The following is a 21743-nucleotide window of genomic DNA, read 5'->3' as shown; positions in this document are numbered from 1 at the left end:
AAATTCAGATGGTGAAACCAAGGCCCTGGGAGGTGGAGGCAGAAGTAGAAGATGACTCCTCTGTGCCATGTCTTTACAATTCAGGTCCACCTCTGTACACTTCAGATTTTTCATAAGCGCATCCATGAAGATGGTGGAATCACTCAGCCCATTTCAAAGAGGGATAATCATCAGATCACACTGTCTGAGTCTGAAGGTACCCTTAAAGACCATCTGGTTCAACTCCCCTGCAACAAACAGGGACACCCACAGCTACATCAGGTGCTCAGAGACACTCCAGCCTGACCTTGAGTGCCCCCAGAAATGGGGAATCCACCACCTGTGTGGGCAACCAGTGCCAGTGCCTCACCAACCCTATGATAAATTCTTTTTTTTTTTCTTATATCCAGTCTAAATCTCCTCTTTTACTCTGAGATCATTTCCACTTGCTCTATCACAACAGACCCTCTTAAGGAGTCTGTCCCCTTCTTTCTTACAGTCCCCCTTTAGAAACTGAAAGGCCACTACCTGGTCTTCTCAGAACCTTCTCTTCTCCAGGCTGAACTTACTTACTTTAGCTTTACAGCCTCACAAATGAAAATTCAATTACCTTAAGACAAGGCTGAATAAGACATTAGTGGTGTATCCTGTGTTCCTGAAGCAAACGCAAGCTTGCTGATGACATCAGCGCAGTGAGCACTCCGTACCTGTTTTCTTTGGCTTTGAAATTACCCACACACAAGACAACCACAGTCGATATGGAATAAAGCAACAGAAATATGGACCAGATTTACACTAGCAAAGACCTGCCAGCAGAGCAGCCCATCAGCCACAAGGACAAGCAGGATTCCTAACAGATACAGTAGAACTGGCATCATCTAAAACAAAGACCACACTCTATTGGCATAGCACATTTCTACCAGTGTAGCTTCTTTCATTCCTATGATTGGAATGCTACAAATATTACAAATACACCAGTCTTACTACGACAATAAATCACTTCTAGTGTTAAAAGAACCGGAAAGAATTCGGAGTTACTGTTAAGCTTGTAAAAAACTCAAACATTTGAGCCTAGGAAACAACCTACCCCTAAAATAGAGTACTCAGACCATGAACCACACTTGGAATTAATTTTCAGTGCGATGAGATAACCTCTGATATTCTAGCACAAGCGAGATCCAAAGAGGTCCCTTCAAGGAGCAACTCTGCAAAGAGTTTCCTGGCAGGAAGACAAATTGTCTCACATTGGGAAAGGAAATGAGAACATTAAAATGAAGAACTCACAATTCTTCCAAACTAAGTTATCATTTGAGAAGATAAACTGAGCCTCAGCGAATCTCTCCTTCGGTGGCCTTCACCCTGCAGGATGCTGACTGCTTCCCCTCCTGAGGAGGGTCCAGCACACAGTTTCCTGCAGCACCCATCACCCCGGCCTTGGAGCACCAGCTGTGTGCTCCAGCAGACCTCACAGCTTCCCAAACCCGCGACCTGCCCTCAGCACACCTCTAAGCATCACCATCCCAGCTCAGAGAGCCTCCTGGGGATCGCCTTTTAGTTCTGGAGACCCCACTTCCCTCCTGCATACCTAAGGCACTGCAAACGCAGATCTGCTTACTGCACATCTCATTTCTTACAGAGACCTTCCAAGTGCAGCACAGCACGCACCACCACGCCACTCAGCCTTCCTTGCAGAGCACAGGCTGAAAAAACCAACCCACCAACCTCTTGAGTTTATTTATGTTTCCAAAAGGAAAGCTGCTCTCTTGTGTGTATGTGTGTGTGTGTGTCAGGACAATAGGAAAAAAGACAGTGCAGTGGAGCTGCCAGGAAATAGTCAGCCATCTGCCTGCATGGAGAGCAGTTTTTCCTTTCCTTTTGTACCAAAAGGAATGTAGCCGAGAGCCGCCATCCCCATCCGCCTGCGCTACGGAGGAAATCTGAGCGCCTGTTCCCTGCCAGGGAAAGGAAGCAGGGGGAGGGAGCTGGCCCCAGCCCTGTGGTTACTTGGGTCACTGCGTTCCTGGCCAATAAAAGGGGGAAAAGCCAACCCCAAATCCTGGGGGAGAGCAGCTCTTCCTCCTCTGCCCTGCTGCTCTCTGTGCAGCTTGCTGCCCCCGTAAACACTCACTCCTTTCTCACTAGTTGCAACAGGAGACACCGCCTAAGTACCTTTGGAAAACCAAGAAGACATCTGTCTGCACCTTCATGCACTGATACACCTTGAGGACTCTGGCGCTCAGCCCACACGTCTGCACAGCTCAGTGCCAAGTTCAGCTGGCAGAACTTGCTGCCATGGAGATGACTGAGATAACGGTGCATGGTCCTGTTGGAGGCACTTCCAGAAGAACCACTAGTTCAGACACAGTCTGAAGGGCTTCCTCGTGCCCCAGCAGCTCAGGAGACTGGGAGACTGGCCCCGTGATGCACCTGAGCATGTCCAAGTGGGAGCTGGGCTGCTGTCTGCACGTCCCAATCTCTTTGAGACCCAGGCGCCCACAGCCTGCAACGACTTTCTGAACACGTTACCCCTTGTAATGCAAAGCCTGGTCTAGAACAGGGCATGACATGAAACCACATCCTTGGGTGCTTCTCTTTCAGGTGGGAGGAAAAACAATGTGCACAGCTGGAAACAAGACAGAGAACTGACCTAAGAAAAAGGGTTTTGTTTTTATTTTCACCAGGAGGATCATAAAGCATGGGAACAGTACTGCTGCCTCCATCTCTGCACTATGAGATACCTACTCTGAACACCCAGCTGAGCCTGCTTTAGCAAGGAGGCTGGAACAGAGACCTCCTGCGGTCCCTCCCAGCCTGCAGCACCAGACAATCGCGATGCTATTGCTAACACGTTCACACTGTCCTCCTTCCTCTGTGGTTCAGCAGTGCCTAATAAACTCAAGCAGCTCAGTGAGAGGTATCAGGGAGTCCATCAGGAAGTCTGCCTTGGCAAATACTGATGGATGGTGTACATTTTCACTGCGGTATCAGAAAAAGAAAACATTTTCTTCCCAAATTTATTCCACTTTGAGAGAGATCGGGGTCCAATAAATAGTGAAAATTAGTGAAAGCATCTTCTTGGTTTCTCATGACAAAACCTAGAAACTGGAAATTTCTCAAACAGGCACATTTTGTTCACCACTCTCCTCAAAGGGAGGTGCTAAAGGCGATATTTACTCTAAAAGACTTTTAATTTCCACTGTTTACTCTCTTTCACATGCACCAAACTATTTGATAAGGGAGCACAAGCAGGGAACCCGGGCACAACTTCCTCCACTGAGCCCTTATCTCATGACTGAAGCGGAGCTTTCCTAATAGAAGCTTCCAACCCAGAGAAAGTGCATCCAAGTTTTGTATTCCAGGGTAACCACAAGGGCATACTCCACCCGAGATGTTTCAGTGTTGTCCTGGATGGGGCCCCAATGCTGTTTATTGTGCACAGGAAAAGCACATTTCTTCAGAGCAGCCAGCACTGAATGCATTTCACAAGGGCATATTTTACAGCACCCAAAACAAAATACCAAGCAGGAGTCTCCTGGAGCCAGACCTTAGCAGAAGCCCCTATTGTGCAATTCACTAAATATCATACTTTTTTAATCTTTAGTCATAAACAATGCGAGGCAAAATCAGCCCTGCTCAAGGCACTGATGTGGTCCCAGCATGGTGTGGCTTGTACTGCACCCAATCCCTCACATTCACCTTGTTTCTGCTCCTCACCAACATGCACAGGTTCACAGAATCCCCAGCAAAGCCGCCTCAGCTCAGCCCCATTAAGCCTCTACTGGAGGGCACAAATCCTACAGATTTCCCTGTGGCATCAGGAAATCCAAACATTTCCTGCAGGACAAGAGATGAGGCATCCCAAAGCAGATAACCAACACTAGGAGAGAGGTGGCCATCCCAGGACAATGTCATTAATACCCCAGTGATCCACAGCTTTCTCTCTGAAGTTCCCATTTACAAATTCAGCTCAAAGGGAAGGAAAGCCCAGGAAAGCGGCTCTCCCATGAATCTCCCTCCACACTCACTAGATCAGATACCCTACTAACTGGCCACTTAGGGAGGTATCCCTCTCCAGAACCACCTTCTTTATACAGAGGTGTTGCTTCAGTTATCCATGGCTGAACAAAACAGATCTTTCAATAAAGGCCAGATTTACTGAAAAGAGAATGGCTATGGACATTACTGGCAAACTAAGGCCAAACTCAACATTTTAGGGGAAATTCCCCATACATTTTCTTCAACTAGAAGAGCTTATGCAGTGCTATACTTGATTTACTTTTTAGCTGGTATGAAAAATGTTTGGCACTCGAGCAGGCATTCTTCTTCCCATCTCTTCCACATGTAATAATTCAAACATTCATACTGAATAGCGTTGACTTAATAAAAATCTGCCGTCTGCTTCTCTTAGTGGGTTCGTTCCATCTGTACTAAAAAGAAAAACATGGCAGAAGGGATATTTCAGCAGTAGAACAGGCTAGCAAGAAGGTGTCTTTTTAAACACGCCTTCCTGGGCAAAGGAACACAGGTACTTGAGAATACAGTTCTCATGTAAAACTAAGAAAAAGCAAACAAATTTGCTGGGTGAACACATCTCTTATAGTTTCAGATCAAATGAAACTGCTTTTGAGAAGCTGGATATATAACAGTGTGCCCAGAATGAGAAACAGATATTGAAGGAAGCGTTTGGTACACACTGAAGGGAGCATACAAAGTTAGGTTCTCGATTTTATAAGCTCATCTCCCTGCAAAATGTAGCTGGATTCTGAAGGGTTTAAGTTCTCCTTTCACAATTTGTTTTCCCGGTGACCTCATCCAGATACATCCTGCTGGGCTTCATCAGCCTATCACCAAGTCCTGCTGACACACTGAAGCAACTGCTGAAGAAAACTTGCATTATACAATCTTTTGCTTAATTCTGCATTCAAGTATTTCATGGGTAACAGGACCAAAACCTCCTCTATTGCAAAACACTGTTCACAAATTAAAAAAGAATGAGTTACATGTGCAAGAGAAACAGCACGACAGCTGAACTACTTAAGCCCTTCAGCAAAAAAAAAAACGGGTTGGTGACGAACTGTTTCCAGCCCCTTTTTGAAAATGCCTTTTTTCTTTCTATTTTTTAAGTAAGGTAGTCCAACATCAGGCTCGATTGCTCCAGAAAGTCTCTTTATATGGAATCTGAAGTTCATAAAAAAACCTACCAGGAAGGTTTCTTGCTGCACAAACACGAGGACACCGACAGGACAAGCTTTAGAACAGGAGAAGCGGCGGTGTCTTCCACCAACACAAGTACAGGATTGTTTTATGTGAGAGGTGACACCGAGGCAAGACTTCAACTTGGAGACACTCAAAGAAATCTCAGGGGAAAGAAAAATCTGATGAAAGAAACAACCAAAAACAACAACAACAAAAAAAGCCAACAACAGCGTGTGTTGATTTCCCAATAGGAAACTTTTCTCCAAGTTTGACATAGCTGAAAAAGGGCAGCCAGCAAGATCGGGGTTTCTTACATCATCTGGAAAATGTTCAACGCCTTACACATCTCTTTGCAGGATGCCTGCAGAACTGGGCCACAAATTGCTACGCACACAGCCCAACATGTCAAGGCAGGGAAAAACAGATTCTCGGTTACAGCTCGCTGATCCCCAGCTCACTGAATTCATGCAGAAGATCCCACTGACTTCAGCAGACAGTGAAAGATACCTCAGCTCTGGTTTTGGCCGGATGCTTATTTCTGAAGAGACCCTACGAGCTCTGGATGATCCGAGGCTCAACTATTACCTACAAGGAAACACAGCTTATGCTCACAGCATGTTTGGCAGCTGAAATACCAAGTTCTGTGTGTGGAATATAGATCTGTCTTCAGGGGGGCTCGGTGTTTTTAAAGAAAAAGCTCCAACCGTCTGAGAAGTCTTTAGGAATTCTTTCCTTTTTCATTTAGGAAGGTGCTGTACAGCTGACACTACCAACACAACTTGTACTTATGAAGTGCCCTCGCGCTGCCCTGAGAAATTCGCCGTTTCCTTCCATGAACATTGGCGCTCTCTATCATGTGAACATAATCCCCCAGGACAGGAGAAGCAGGCCTCTTCCCCGCTCTCCTCTGCAAACAGATGTGTGCATGTTCCCAGCTCTGTAAGTCACGGCTCCCTTTGGCAAGGAACGCCGGCAGCTGCACATCTGCAGAGGGGAAGAGTTTTCAGCAGAAAATACAGAGGGGGACCCGATCCTCCCCCCTCCGCCTGCAAAGCGAGCTCAGCGCTTGTTCCTCTCCAGATGACACCCTGATGGGTTGATTAAATCATTTGCAGAAGCGTGCCTATTTACATTGCTTGCAAAACACTAACGCTGTGACAGCATCTCACCTGAACTGCTTACAGGACTGTGCCTCGTCAGCAAGAGCTTGGCAAGGAGTCTCACAGGATATGAAGAGGAAAGTGCTGTTCAAGGATAGCGCTGATATAAAATGATCCAACAGAACACAACTGTGTGTGCGAGACCACTTGTGATGAGGGAAACACCCATGCAGGTGTTTAATTTTAAGTGTACGCTCAAAGCCCACTGTCTTCAATTAGACGTGAGCCTGTGCTGCACACAGTCCTGCTCTGACTTCCCCCGAGGAAACAATGCACTGCGCTGGAAACCAAAGGGCTGTGCTGGAAGGATGGAAGCTTGCACACAGACCTACCTGTCCTCCTAAGTGACCTAACAAATGGGGAGCATTCTACAGAACATTTAAATGTGGAAGGATCACAGAAACACTCTGACACCTTTATTCCTAAAGGGAAAAGCAATTAAAACCCAAAGTACCTAGCTATTTCAAACAATGCTGGCTACAAACAGCAGTAAATCCTGTGTCCTCTGAAACAGCCTTTCCAGTTGCCAGCCCCCAGGAGGGACTCTCCTGAGTGCTTCCCCAAGGTTTTCCACCATGCTGCCTTCTACAGACACCAAACCAAGGCAAAACCTGAACCAGATCAGCACCTCGAACACCAGATTGTTCAGCAAATCCAATTACACACTGTGATGCCTAATGAGGATAGCTGGGGATGGCTGCATCTGTGCACAGAGCCTACTACCACCTCCAAGCCAGATTGATAGCGCTCTGCTGCAAGGAGCAACACCCATGAAACAAACCTCCATGTGCATTAGCAATATTGATTTACAAAGGAACCCAGACCTGCTTCATTTAAGTATGGCACGGTTAAAAATAAAGCAATGCCCCTCCGACTGCCCATGCAGCAGTATCTGCCTTACTGCTGCCCTAGCTGCAATTCACAGATCCCACTTCAAGCACTGCAGAGCCAAACAACACCTAATGCAGTTGCTCAGCATCCTTCCTTTTGCCTTCTACTCTCATCTTCTGTCACACATCCAGGAATGACCTGTGCCCACACCCATGTGTCAGCAATGTGCAAAGAACCCAGGGGCTGCTCTTTACGTAGGTTGCTGCCTTTATTTCAACCCCTCTGCTCCTGGGCCCCACTGCCTCTCGCCCCTCCCAGCTCCCTCTCTGCTCACGAGGACAGAGTTTCCATCCTGGCTGTGGGCCAGCATACGTACAGGCAAAGGCAGCGCGCAGGAAAAGTCATCTTCTGCTCCCTTTTGGTGCAGTAACACTGTCCATCCCCAGCCCAGAAGGACCCTGCTGCAATACAGAGGGCCCGGGGATCTGCCCTGATACCAGTTAAACCCAGTGCATGACCCGGGAGTTACTGCTGGAATGGCAGACATGGACATATCTCTTCTAAGTTGCACCTTCAGTCCTATGTCTACAGGGCGCTTTGAGCCAGGTAGCTGGTGAGCCATGTAAAGCTTGGGCTAGATTGTCAGTAAGACTGGCTTAGGGGGCTTACAGTACTGACTTATTTAACAAAGTGATGGTGCCTTTCAGCGCCATACCAACAACAAAGACCTTGAAATGGCCCCGATCCAAGATCAACCATGGCCTCTGCTGAAGCCAACACTGCAAAAGCGCAGCCTGAAGCCAAGAACCTGCAGCTCAGTCATGCAGTATGGCCATGGAGACAGAGAATGAAGGCACTCCTATTTGGCCTTCAATAAGTCCTAGGCTGAAACCACCAAGAATGACATTCATATTCACACATTTCAGCCTTTCCTTTTATTTCCAGTAGTTGATAAAGCTGTTTAGAGGTGAAAAACAGAAATCCCGTCAGTCCAATAAGCATGCTATTGTCTTTTCCACTGTACTTCACAGCAACAATGGAGAGAACGCTGTCCTTTTCCGGTCCTGTCTGAGTAAAACAAAGCCCAGATGCAATGTTATTTGAGCCCTGCCTAGATAAAACCAGGCTCATTCATTTACTTTCAGAGCTCAAGTCCAACAAGGAATTTCCTCCTAGCTACATCCCACTCGCTTCTTCCCTGCGGAGTCTTCTCAGCCCTTAAGGAGCTGCTATGCAAGTTAATTAAAAGTCTTATTTCAGCATTTCCTTCGCAGTAGAGGCCTCTTCCAGCCAGCTCTTGGGATCCTGCCAACAGACATATCAGCCAGTAGTACTTAAATCCTTCCACTAAAAAATGCTTCCCTAAAGAGCTTATACCCCAGTTCTGGATGCCTAAGAGAGCTGATCATCAAAAGCAAAGAGCTTCTACAAGAGCTTACGAGTGGTTCTTCTCCATTCTCATGGACTTAAGTGCACTAAAGAGCCTTTTCTCCCCTTGGCTTGGCCCTCGCTTAGAAAGCAGCAGGAAATAATGTCAGGTGGTAGAAGAGAGAATGAACTGCTTTGGATGAAACATTTACGGAGGACCCAAAGAACAGGACCCTTACCCAGCACTTCCAAAACACCCAACATCCACCCATGCTTAACACTGGCTCTCATTGGAGAATACATTAAACTAGGGGCAAGGGGTGCATTTGCCCTTGTGTTCCCCGAGCGCAGAGCATAACAGAGGTCTAATTACAATCCAGATAAGCTGGTTGTTATGGCCAATATTCACAGTAACTCATCACAAAGCTTCCACCAAGTTTAAGTTTAGATCACCCCTGAACACCACACACGCAGCCTTGTAGCCAATACAGTCTTTATCACCTCCTTGCCACAAAGAAATCTTCTAACATAAAAACACCAGGCATGAGAGAAAGAGAAGCACACTGTGAGCGCTTGACAAGGGATCTAAATGCCCTTCTTGTCTTTGGAGAACAACCAGCATCACGTGGTTCCCTCTGCAGACAAAATGTCCTAAAAGATTTCCCAAGGCATGGAGCTGGGGACACCATGGAGCAGCACTTTGGGACACGTAACTTGTGCTTGTCTGCAAGGAGGATCGTGCATGGGGTGCACGGCTGACGAGCAGGACAGGGGACGTGCCGGTGGCTTGCCCAGGCTCCTGCACACAACCTTCTAGCCCAAAGGCAGAGAGCGGCCCCAGCTGAGCTATAAATCTTTAGCCTGCTTTAAACATCCCGGGTCGCTCCGATGCCCCTTGTTTTCAGTGCATTCTCTTCAAACCCACAAAGAGGCACTGGGACATCTTGTTGCCGTCCTCTCAGTTCCATCCTTACATTTTTCAGCTCCATCCAAGCCTACCCCAAGGTGGTAAGTATTCCATCCCACATGCCGAAGCAGTTTGGATTACTTACAAAACAAAAACAGCCCAAACCCACAAACACTACGCTGATGACAACAACCCAGAATGCAGTGCAAGGGTCAAAGAAATGCATTCTTCCTCTGGCAGGATGCAGCGATGACTCCATTCTGGCGGTTCAGAAATGGAGCCAACATGCTTTATAGGACTCTGGTACCACAAATCAAGAAATGAGCGTTCGATAAGGTAGCAACCAATAAAGAAAACAGCTTTTTAATCCACTGGTATAACATCTGTATAGACTGAGCAAAAGCCCCATGGAAATAAATCCCTCTGATCCTTTCCACTGCCCGGACACACTCTGTGCATGAGATGCTTGCTGTTGCCCCTTGCCCAGGGAAAGGGTGCCAGCAAATGCCTTTGGGTCAGGAACAGCAGCTGTACAGCCTGCTGACCTGGCCAGGAAATAAACCATGCCCTACTAAAACACCGGTGCATGATGAAGCACCCCATGCTCAGTGGTTATAAACCCAATCCTGCGGGGCTCATGCACAGCCCAGGGCACCTCAAGGCCCCACTGCTCCCCAACAGCCCCATGTCCACCAGAGACCACCAGGAGCAGCACCTCCACACACAGCCCAGCTGCACCTTGTCCACTGGATGTTCCAATCCGCTTCTCACCCCCAAGCCCACAGCAGCACACGGTCCCTAGCTGTACAGCCTGCCCCCAGGCTCCGTGCCTTCCCCATCAGCACCGCTGCCCCGTGCCCAGCGGGAAGGCGCTTCTCTCCTGAGATGTTCTCATGGATCCCAAGCGGGATAAAGGCACATTGGCGCGGATGTTCCCCTCAAACGAGAGCAAAGCAAGAGAAAGGCGGGCTGTCCGGAGAGCAGAGCGGAACACAAAGCTAAGGCGATGGAGGGAAGCGGGACTTCTCTCATACTACGGAATGTTTGGTCACTTAGCACAGCAGGTTTCCCCAAAGCCCAGCGAGCGCCCGCTCCTCACTTCCCCACCCTCGCTCGCTAAGATGGTGGAGGGCTTTGGCTCGGCCCTCCGGCTCCTGCCCCTCCTGCGAACCACCGAGGGAACCATTTCAGGGAAGAAGAGGCATTTTGGGGGAAGAAGGGAAAAAAAACCACACAGAAACGCGAAACGATCGATGTCCCGAGCGGGCAGCGGCGGCCACTCTCTCGCCCCCCATCCCCCTACCTTCCTCGGCGGCGGCGGGGGGCCGTGTCCCGGCATGGCGGCGTTGCCCGGCGCCGTGCTGGCTGCCTGCGGACGCGAGGCTGGAGTCTCCCCGCCCGGCCCGCCATGCAGCGCCGCGCCGATCCGCTGCCCCCGCCGCCGGCACCAGCCCCGAGCCCGGCCCCGGCCGCCCGCCCTCCGCCGCCAGCACCGCCCCGGCCCGCCCCCGCCACAGAGCGGGATGAGGAGGGTAGAGTGTGTTAGTGGGCGTCATGGGTTGGAAGGGAATCGTTTAGGAAGGAAGGACAAGCAGATTAAGAAGAGATGAGGCGCACAGGATAGTTTTCTGATCGCAAACAGAAATACCCAAAGGAAAAGAAAGGAGTCCCTACTTGACATCAAGTCCCTACTTGATGCCAGAGTGGCACCAGAAAAGAGCCTGGCCCCATCCACTGGGCTCCCACCCGCTGGGTATTTATAAGCACTGGGAAGGTGCCCCCTCAGCCTTCCCTTAAGGCTCCAGGCTGAACAGTCCCCACGCTTTCAGCCATCCCTCATAGCGGAGATCACACAGAATCACAGAATGACCCGGGTTGGAAGGGACCTCAAGGATCATGTAGTTCCAAACCCCCCTGCCTGGCAGGGCCACCAAACATACACTATGCTCCAGGCCGCTCACCATGCTGGTCTCTCTCTGGATGATCACTGCACACCACTGCAGTCTGGCTCTGTGAGTCAATCAGTTCACCTGCACAGGGCTGAAATCAGCTCCCTGCCGGCACGCAGGTGTGTTTGCATACATCTGTGCTACTCACTAAAGTGAGGGGAAAAGCCGGCTTGGAAAGCATACGCATTTTTCCTACGGGGTTTTAGTTCTGAGGGTACATTAAAAACAATACAGAGGGATTTCTTCCCTGTGTAGGTGTGCAGTTAGTAACACACAGCCACGCTGGGTTGTATGTTGGCAGCCTGGCTGGCAGCAGGAGCTGGAACTAGGGGGTGTTTGAGAGCCCTTCTGACACAAGAGGGGTTCAGCCTCTTCTCCCAGGTAACAGCAATAGGATGAAAGGGAATGGCCTCAAGTTGTACCAGAGGAGGTTCAGGTTGGGTATTAGGAAACATTTCCTCTCAGGAGTGATGCTGCAGTGGCACAGGCTGCACAGGGACGTGGTGCAGTCACCATCCCCGGAGGTGTTCCAGAGCCGTGTGGATGTGGCACTGAGGGCTGTGGGGACATGGTAGGGATGGGCTGGTGTTGGACTGGATGATCTTAGTGGTCTTTTCCAACATAGCGATTCCATGTTTCTGTATAATTCATCACTACAGGACGACCGCATCCATGTCAGCAGGGCTATTTCTGCCTGACGTTGCTGAATTTCCTGCTTTTGTCCTCACCCCGGGCCCGGTTCCCCCGGCGCTGCAGTGCTATGCAGCCGTGCGGGAAGCGTCGCTGTCCCGTCGCCGTCTCTTTAAGGGGCGGTCGGACACAGCCGCCCCGCAGCGGTTGCTCGGCCCTGCCCTCAATCCCCGCCCCGCTGGCTGCCGGTGGTTGTGGCGATGGTGGCGGGCTGTGCCGCTCGGTTGCTCCCCTTGCCCCTCTTGGGCCGTGCCGCCGGGGCGCGGGGCCCGCCGCCCGGCTGGGCGGTATTGGGGCGTGTCGGGCTGCGGGCCGGGCGCTGGGCAGCCGTGGCCTTGGCGGTGCCCGCTGCGGCCGGGCGAAGGGAGGAGCCGGTGCGGTGGCGGGCGGCCGCCCTGCCGGTGTGGGCTGGGGAGCGCGGCCCGGAGCGGCCGGCACGGGGGGTGCTGAGGCGGCTGCGCCTGGTGCTGCGGCTGGGACTGCGGGCGTGCGGGCTGCTACTGCGCTTCGGGCCCCTGCTGCTGCTGTACCCGCTGAGCCGCCTGCGGCCCGGCATGGCCGCCCTGTGGCTGCGGCTGCTGCGGAGAGCGGCCGAGGCCGCCGGGCCCACCTGCATCAAGCTGGGCCAGTGGGCCAGCACCCGCAGGGACCTCTTCTCCGAGGCTTTCTGCGATGAGTTTTCCAAGCTGCACGTCGAGGTGAGCCCGCACCCTTGGGGTCACACCGATGAGCTCTTGAGGAAAGCCTTTGGTGAGGACTGGAGGAGAATCCTTACGTTTCCCAGCCAGGAGCCGGTCGGCTCAGGCTGCGTGGCCCAGGTGTATAAAGCCTATGCCGATCTGACCGCTATTGCTGGCCCCCCGGCCGAGGGGCTGGCATGGAGCTCGGAGTTACAGTCTGCCTTTGAAGCGTGGGAGGTGTCGGGCCTCAGGGGTCTCTTCAGGTGGCTGAGGAGGAAGAGTGAGAGGATGTGGGAAGAGAGGAGCGGGGCTGAGCTGAGCCCCATCAGCTGCTCCCTGAGGAATCCTGTGCATGGAACGCCCCGCGTGGAGCAGACGGCAACACAGCTCCTGGATGCAAATCCATCACCAGCCAGACCCCTCACACCTGTAGCTGTTAAAGTAAGTCACACGTCTTACTGGCAGACCTGTAAATGTAGAGTGTGCAGGACAAGACAGGGAAGACTGTGGTTCCGATGGAGAAGAGTTGGCTGGTTATGACAAAGTGGAGTGATGTTCACTTCCCTCCATATGTTGTTTTGGTGCTCTGGTTCCAGCCAGCTGCAATCCGGGCAGCAGTGGCCCCAGCTCTTCTCAGCACCAGTACACACCATTTAACATAGCACCCGAATACCAGAAATTGCCAGGGCCCGATATATACTAAAAGAATGAATATAAGTTGTTTCACCTTTCAGAAAATGAGACCCATTCTTTCCTCCGATAGAGAAATCTGGAACAGATACGTTCTTTCCAGCAAAGCTTCTTTAAGGAAATGTTGGAGCTGTTCCAAATACTAGTCTGTACGACATGGCAGGAAGAATGGAAGCAAGGGAAAATGGCTTTGGGTGAAACTGCAGGCTCTGGGACGCAAATTTTCCATCTGTAAATTATGAAGCGTTTCTTAACAGCTTAATCCATGGCAAAATAAGAATTATTCTGAGGACTGTCTTGTGAAGCCTTGTTAGCTCTCAGCTTTATAGGGTAGGTTCTGTTCGTTTCAAATAGGTTATTTTAACTGATAGAAATTGACTTGTTTTTACAGCGTTCTGGGAGTTGACCTTGCCACCATTTCTTCTTGTGCAGGTCCTGCACCCAGGGCTAGTCCAGCAAGTCCAGATGGATCTGTTCCTCATGAAGCTGGGGAGCCACATCATTGGGCTTCTCCCTGGATTCAAGTGGCTCAGTTTGACAGAGATTGTGGAAGAATTTGAGAAACTTATGCTTCAGCAGGTGTGTGAAATGCCAAGTGCTGAAATAAGACTGGTCTTGCTATTGATTGGCTTTAACTCCATCCATGCTATCACTTCTCGTGGTATATTATTTTGTATGTGTTACATTAAATTTCTTCCTGCTATAGCTGCCCATCTGTTAATTGAGGCTAGGGCTGCAGTTCTAGCCTGCTTTCCTGCCTCGCTATTCGGACAGTAATCTTTGGTTCAGGATCCTTCTCACCATTGAAAATAAGGCAGTCCTGGTCTTTTCTGAGACACTATGCCTGTAGTGTATCTGGGGTATTTTTGAGGTGCTGGGTGGTGTGCCACTCATTGCTCAATGCATGACTCTGCTCTCCCATCAAGGAGGCTATAAGTCCCAAAGATCTAATTGCATCTAACTCCCAATCCGCTTTTCCTTTTTCTCCTTTGAGATTGACTTGCACTACGAAGCCAGAAATCTGGAGCGCTTCCGTCAAAACTTCCTAGATGTCAATTTTGTGAAGTTCCCAACTCCTGTTCGCCCTTTGGTGACAACGGATGTTCTCGTGGAAACATTCGAGGTAAGAACTGCGCAGTCTGGGAGCAGCGGTAGCAGGGAGAAGACCCTCAAGGGAGCTTGGTAAAGATGTATCTTTTGAGAAGGAGCAGTCACAGGCAGGAGTGCTCTTCTTTGTTTAAAGAGATCGCTGTCCTTCTGCAGTGTCTCTTCTGCTCTCTTTGTAAACAGTGCATCCCAGAAGCCAGGTGGCAGACAGCTCCATATAGAAGTAAACACTTGGCTGAAGCCGAGCAGACCAGCAGCGTGTGCAGCCACCGTGTACTTGCCTGTACCATTGGGTACAGTCCCAATGAGCTGGTCCCTTCTAGGTTATTCCTTATCTCACAGCACCTAAGTAAAGGTATGATTGCACGTGGGACTCAGGGTGTATCTGATTCCAGCTCTTTTTTCTTTTCTTCTCTTTTTCAGGAGAGTGAGCCTATTTCACACTACCTACACACAGAGGTTGCCACAGAGCTGAGGCAGAGACTCGCAAAGATGGGCATGGACATGCTCCTAAAGATGGTAGGCACTTGACAGAGGCTGGAAGTGAAGGTTATTTTCCTGCAGAATCTTTTTTATTGGGGTTATAAGACCCTTTGGCTAAGGAGAGAACCGGTTTGCTCCCCCATCTTCTCCCCATGGACTCAAGACACATCTGTTCCTTTTGGAGCCAGCCCATGGATGTCAGGTATTGTGACAACCCAGGACTTGGGCTGCCAGGTGCACTGTGCAGCTCCTGAACTGACAGAGGGAGGGTCCGTGCTTCACATGCAATGTAAGACGTGACCTGAGTAAAGCCTGGACTACATACACCACTTCTGCAGGTTTTGATGTGGAGCACCTTTAGCTGCAGAAGGGAGATCTGCTTGCACATGGTCCCACTGTGAAATGTGATCAGAGCATTGCTTAGCAAACCCACTGATCCATTTAATGAATGTTCACACATTGCCCAAGTGCTGTAAAGTACCATGTAATTAATCGATCCTGGGCTCTCTGCAGAGGCTGTAAATCACAGGGAAAATAGAAAGATTTCATTTATTCACTCCTACCCCAAAATTACCTTTTTATAAGGAAGAACTAAATACAAAGTAAAGAAAAAAATGATCTGGAAAGGCTTGCTGAGGGGAGCCATGAGAACTAGCAGGGAAGAGCTGCAAACAACCTCAGTGCTGAGCAAGGGACCAGTGTCAGGTAAAATGCAGCTGGTAGTTGCAATGTTGTGCTAAGGCAATAGGGAGGCTTGCAGTTATAACTTCACATAGTGTGAGAGCCTCAAATAGCTTTTTACCATTCAGAAGAGCAGTGGTAGAACTACAATAGATAGTTTTATGCTAATGTTAGATTGAATTTTCCTTTTCAATACAGCTGTAATGTATGGATGTGCTGGAGTAGACAAACGTAGCCATACACTAATAAACCCCATAGCAGTGAATGGCAAAGTAACTGTGTTACTTGTTGCCAAGGCTCACCAGCCTACACTGAGTGCAGGGCTTATTGTTGGAGAGAACTACCTGCTGGAACTTCTCACTGTTCTACCTTCTCTCTCACAGATGGGCAGGATTGCTTCATGCAGCTCTGCTGACTCTCCTAGGCTGGTAGCACCCGCCCTCTTTCAACACAGAATCACAGGAATTTGTAGGGTTTGGATAGGGACTCTAAGAGATCAATATCTGAGTCCGTAACCCCTGCCAAAGCTAGGCTTCCCTCAACCACATCACACAGGTAGGCGTCCAGGCGGGTCTTAAATATCTCCAGAGAAGGAGAACCTCCACCAACCTCCTGGGCAGCCCTGTCCAGTGCTCCGTCACGTACTGTAAAGAAGTTCTTAACGACATTCATGCGAAAACTTCCTATAGCTGGTACTTCATCCCATTACCCTAGTCTATCCCAACACATCTACTGAAAAGAGACCAAGCCTCAACCACCTATGGCTCCCACACCTCAGGTATTGTATAAAACTGGATCAAGTCCCCTTACTCAAGCTGCTTTTTCAAGGCTACAACAGGCCCAGTTCCTAAGTCCTCTCCTCATAGGGGAGATGCTCCAGGCCCTTCACTCATTTGAGTGGCTCCGCTGGACTCTTTCCCCAGAGATCCCTGAATTTTTTGTACTGGAGCCCGAACTGGCACGATATTGCCGAGAAATGAAGGCCTCAACCAGGGCCAGAGTAGATGTGGAGGTATCAACCTCCTCGACCTGCTGGACTACAATGTCTTTTAACTAACTCCCAGTATATGATACCCATTTTGGCCTTTTTGGCTTGCAAGGGCACACTGCTGGCTCATGGTCAAGCTGTCTCGCACCCGGAACACCGCAGGTTCTCTCAACATAGCTCCGTCTACGAGGTTTCAGTCGAGGTGTTTTCCGCGCATGCCGTTTGGTACTGTGTTGCATAGTTTTGTGGTCAGAGGTGAGTGTTCTAGCGTTCAAGGTTGTTAGAGACTTCTTAGTCTGTGGTTTTGTGTGCGTTTTGTTGAAATGCGCTTTTCTGAGTCGTGTTCTTAGCTGCCCCAGCTCTCAGCTGTCCAAGGTCTCGCGGAATGGCACACAGCTTCAAGGCATTCAGCCAATCGCTCCCAACTTCGTGTCATCGAGCAAACTTGCTGAGGGTGGTCACTATCGTCCTCATGACCAAGGTCGTTGATGAAATGTTGAATACAAGACGCCGACCTACGTACAGACCCCTGGGGGGACTGCCAGCTAGTTTATCAGGCCTCCAGCCAGACCACTCGGCACCGCCAACGCGACAACCCTCCGCACTCTGTCCAGTCAGCCAATTCTCAACCCACTTCACGTCCACTTCATCTATACCATACTTCCTCAGCTTGTTAATAGGATGTCAATGGGGGACAGTAATCAAAAAGCCTTTACTGAAATCAAGGTAGAGCTACATCTACCGCCCTCTCTCGTCTTGTCCACTCCAGCCAGGAACAATCTTATAAAAGGCCACCTAGGTTGTCGAGCACGACCTCCCCTTGTGAACCCATGCTGAGTTACTCCCTGATAACTCCTTTATCACCAGCAGAGTTGCTGGAAGAAGAGCATCCAGCAACAAGGCTGTTCGCATCACCTTGCCTGGGACAGAAGGCTAGGCTGACTGCCGTATAAGTTTATTTCAGAGTCTTCTTCTTGCCTTTTTGAAGACTGGAGTGACATTGGCCGTGCCTCCAGCGTTCCACACCTACCCCCAGTTCTCCAAGAACTAATGAGAGATGCGTGATCTTGCAGAGGCCCAGCTTTGCCTGTCGTCTGTGCCCGCAAAATTGTCACACATGAACAACAACAGGGAACAAACGTGTTGTCCTGCCCTGGGGCTTGGTATGCGAGGTGGGTATGGGCAGGTTTGGTTGGAATCAACCGCTCTAAGAACTTGCTCATCTTCTAGGTCTTTGTTGACAACTTTGTCCATGCCGATCTGCACCCTGGGAACATCCTGGTGCAAGGCACAGCCTGCGTCAGCACCAGCTACAAAGAGCAGACTGCCATCGTGGATCTGTGTGACACGCTCATCGTGGAAGTGCAGCCGCCCTTCAAACAGCTCTGCCTGGTGCTGCTGGATGCAGGGATCGTGGCGGAGCTGCAGAGTGCTGACATGCAGAACTTCAGAGCAGTTTTCACTGCTGTGGTCCAGGGCCAGGTGAGGCCTCTGTCACGGTGTTAGGTCATTGAGGTTGGGGAATGGAGACAGCTGGACAGCCTGGTGGCCAAACTGTAGCTCTCTTTCTGTTTTCCTTTACAGTCCTCCCCAGGGAAGCAGAGCACACTTGCTAGCTTGGAAAGCCTACCAGACAGAGATAAGATGCACAGCTAAAGCAACAGGCTACTGAAATGGAGCAAGTTCAGTTGCCCAGGAGACTGAATGGGTTTGACAGAAAGCAGCCACTTGGTTTAGAGTGCTTCTGGTGCCACTTCTGGCTGCTTGGGGGTTGTTCATAGAATCATCTGAGTTTTGTGATGCCTCCTATAGCTGGAGGAAGAAGGCTTCATCAACAGGCTCCACTTGATTGGGCAGCCAGTAGCAGACCCTATCCACAAGGCTCCCTTTGTTGTCTCTGACTCCCACCCATAACTTTTGACTCGCTTGTGGCCATTCTTCAGGGACAGCTCTTCACCCTTTGTTCCTTCCTTGATAAAGAGAACAATGCCTCCTCCCTTCCTTATTCTGTAGGTACCTACAGGTGAAGAACTCGTAGCCCTCAATAGCCACATTCCAGTCATGGGAATCATCCACCAGGTTTCAGTGACAACAACTACATCATGACATTCTAGAAGCATGGTGTGGCTTCCAGCTGCTCCCGTTTGTTTCCCAAGCTGTGTGCATCAGTTTAGGGGCAGTTCAGCTGGGCAGCTGGTCATGTTGCCTTCTTGGAAGATAACTCCTTGATTCCCTTGAATTATTTCCCCTGAGTTTCCCTGTTGCAATCTCCTACTGTCTCAGCCGTCCCTGGCTTGTTATGATTTCAGTTGTGCTGCAGTGGTGCCAGTACATCTCAGGGCAGCAGGTCAAGGGCCTCCATTAGCACCTTGTCCCTCTAGCTTAGCTATACTGTCCTGCACCTTGTTCTGGAAGGCTCACTATCACACCCTTCACTCTTCAAACCTAGTCTAAAGCCCTGTAAATAAGCCCAGCTAACTTTTCTCCATAAACTGCCTTCCACCTTTGAGAGAGGTGAAACTCAACTGGTTCCTGCAAGCCTGGTGCTATCCAAGGCATCCCATTGTCAAAATACACCCTAGTTTTGGTGGTGGCACCAGCTGTGAAGCCAGGTTTTGTGGATTGGATGATAACCCTGAACTTTGTGGGCAAAAATCACCTATTGGAACTCAACTCTGTAGCCCACAGAGTTCTTGCCCTCCCTGCTCACCCTGCCTGTGTGAACTGCCTTGCAAACTGCCACACTGTGCCCTGTTTGTCCATCCTGGTCACTGTGCTCCTGGTTACTCATGCTCCTTAAGGGCTGCCTTTGTACATGGGGGGGATTCCACCCCACCTGTTCTGTCAGAGCAGCTCCCTGTAGACCCGCTGGTAACAGCGATCTAGTTCTGCTGATTCTTCTTTTCCACTTGTTTCACAGGGGGAGAAAGTGGCAGAACTGATTCTTCATCATGCTCGGGCCAACCAATGCCAGGATATTGAGCGATTCAAAGCTGAAATGGCAGAACTAGTGACCAAAGTTCGAAGGAACACTATTGCTCTGGGAAAGGCAAGTCCACAAACCATGTCCCACCCTCATGTAGCTGTACTTTAGTGCAGCTTGGCTTTTGAAGTGGCCCATGTGGAAAGGCCAGCTGTGATCCCATCAGTGCCATGCACACTTGGAGCTTTTAGTGCCTCAGATGAAGTAAAATCTCTAAAATCTTATTTCCCTCTATCTAAAAATGAAACCGTGTGTGTTTAGATTTGGTCTTTAGATCTCTAACACCTGCCGTCCCTCTTTGAGGAGTCACTAAACCTGATGTTACAGCTTGTATCCTTTTGGTGAAGGCCAGCCTGGCACTTCATAGAATATAGTACGGAGGTACTGAGGAAATTAATGCCTACCATGTACTGCTATGAGATGTTTTCAGCCTTGCTGGGCTGGCAAATAAACAGAACCATGGGTCAGAAGTGACCTCCTTATCCTGAGCAGGGTGGGAAGGATCACACCTTGTTGGCCATCCTCAGCCCAGTAATCTTGTACCACCACTAAGACTAAAGGCTAACAAACACTTCGAATCCTACCTGTCCTGCGTATGGCTCACAGGTACTCCATTAACTTCTCCTTTTGTATTCCAGCTTCAGGTGGCAAATCTCCTCTCCAGTGTCTTTAAATTACTGATGACACATAAGGTGAGGAGCTGTCATAGTCTGCTTTCAGTAGCTGGAAGTTCACTGGGGAGGGAGAAGTACTGGGATTGCAAGGGGCTGACAAGGAGGGGGACTGTGACTATTATTTCTTAGTGCCCTGGTGTACCTTGATGCAGTGGTAGCGCCTGGCTGGGAACTGTCTGTGTACAGGCAGAGCAGGGGGCTGTTTCCTCTGTGGTATGTAGAGCTCTTTTGTGGCCCCTCAGAAGGTGAGCTGCCCCTTACCCAACTGCATGTGTTCAAGTAGGTTGGATACTGCCATGGTTTAAAACCACATTAGCAGTAGCAAGTAATCTTAACCTTCTGCTGCTCTAGTATGGAAAATTACATGGAAATGAGAAATAAACTTTTGGGTTGTCTTAGGGTACTTCCCCTGAAACTGTGTTCTTATTTTTGGACCTGCTTAAGCTCTCCCCTGCTTCTCCCCAACTTAGCCAGAGCTCATACCTCTGTTAAATGAGCTCAGAAGCTCCACTGTCTCTTGTGTTTCTAGGTGAAGCTCGAGAGCAATTTTGCTTCCATCATCTTTGCCATCATGGTTCTGGAAGGTCTTGGTCGTTCACTGGACCCTGAACTGGATATTCTAGAGGCAGCTAAACCACTGCTCATCAGAACTGCAGCTTCTGTCCTGGAATAGACTCTTGTGGCTGCTGCCCTCTCATGGTGCAGGGTTACCGCTGGTGCCTGTGAGCTGACGGGAGGAAACTGAAGGTGAGAACAGTTCCAGGTGTCACAGGGAAGTGCCACATTGTGGTAACCCTCCATATCCTGCCTTGAGTCCTGCCAGCAGAGCACCAGGCGTGGGATCTTGGTGAGGTCTGTTTCAGAAGCCTTCCTTTTCTGGGAAGATTTTGCACAGATGGAGAGTTCTGACTCTTACAATTATGCGGTTCTATGAGCTAATGTGCTCTGGTAGTTTTTAACTGACATATCATGTAGTCTGTGTGTAAAAGATCACTGCAGGCTGATGAGGAAACCAGTCTTAATTGTCTAAAAGCCTTCAATAAGATGTGCAGTAATCCAATTTGTTTTGAAATGAATTGGGTTAAATAGTAATTTGCTGACCGATCAGTTGATGTGGTATAAGAAATGACATTCTGATGCCACCTAAGCAAGTAATTCAGGCTAAAAAAAACAGTAAGACTTTTTGTCCTTTGTACTTCTGCTTTTATTGCAGAAGTACCCTGAGTTCCTGCATGGAACCGTTCTGTTCTTGGTCATTTTGGAAGATAAAAACAGACCAGTGTATCTATCTATCTATCTATATGTACACGTTAAATGATATGTATGGAAGAAAAATGAATTCCATAATAAAAACAACCTTGGGGAGTACTTGTACTG

General features: G+C 49.5%; 2 protein-coding genes across 7 annotated transcripts in view; one reads left to right on the top strand and one right to left on the bottom strand.

Annotated features, from left to right (window-relative positions):
• The window catches only part of DENND2A (DENN domain containing 2A), a 51566-nt gene extending 40666 nt beyond the window's left edge, over positions 1-10900 (bottom strand). For 2 of the 4 annotated variants that reach the window (XM_015866895.1, XM_015866901.1), the window contains exon 1: positions 10745-10857. Coding sequence is in view for 1 of the 4 variants with exons in the window: in XM_015866889.2 (XP_015722375.1) it covers positions 10745-10851 (107 nt within the window). In the remaining 3 variants the exon portion in view is untranslated. Of the gene's footprint in view, positions 1-10744 lie in introns of all 4 variants that reach the window. The other 2 variants (XR_004307852.1, XM_015866889.2) reach the window with 2 other exon arrangements.
• A 1246-nt stretch (positions 10901-12146) lies between these two features.
• Positions 12147-21734, top strand: ADCK2 (aarF domain containing kinase 2). Of its 3 annotated transcripts, XM_015866863.2 has the most exons (8): positions 12216-13201; positions 13883-14029; positions 14445-14573; positions 14981-15076; positions 17940-18191; positions 19630-19758; positions 20331-20384; positions 20896-21734. In XM_015866863.2, the coding sequence occupies exons 1-8, from the start codon at positions 12281-12283 to the stop codon at positions 21037-21039; spliced, it is 1872 nt and encodes a 623-aa protein (XP_015722349.1). In that variant the 5' UTR covers positions 12216-12280; the 3' UTR covers positions 21040-21734. The 3 variants fall into 3 exon arrangements, with proteins under 3 accessions (XP_032301575.1, XP_032301573.1, XP_015722349.1); XM_032445684.1 differs by lacking the exons at positions 20331-20384; positions 20896-21734 and adding an exon at positions 18294-18391 and having other exon boundaries at positions 12147-13201; positions 19630-19743; XM_032445682.1 differs by lacking the exons at positions 19630-19758; positions 20331-20384; positions 20896-21734 and adding an exon at positions 18294-18856 and having other exon boundaries at positions 12148-13201.
• The last annotated feature ends 9 nt before the right edge of the window (positions 21735-21743 follow it).

The sequence above is a fragment of the Coturnix japonica genome, chromosome 1, assembly GCF_001577835.2.
Source record: "Coturnix japonica isolate 7356 chromosome 1, Coturnix japonica 2.1, whole genome shotgun sequence".
Taxonomy (NCBI): Eukaryota; Metazoa; Chordata; class Aves; order Galliformes; family Phasianidae; genus Coturnix; species Coturnix japonica.
This window is presented reverse-complemented; position numbering and strand designations above follow the sequence as displayed.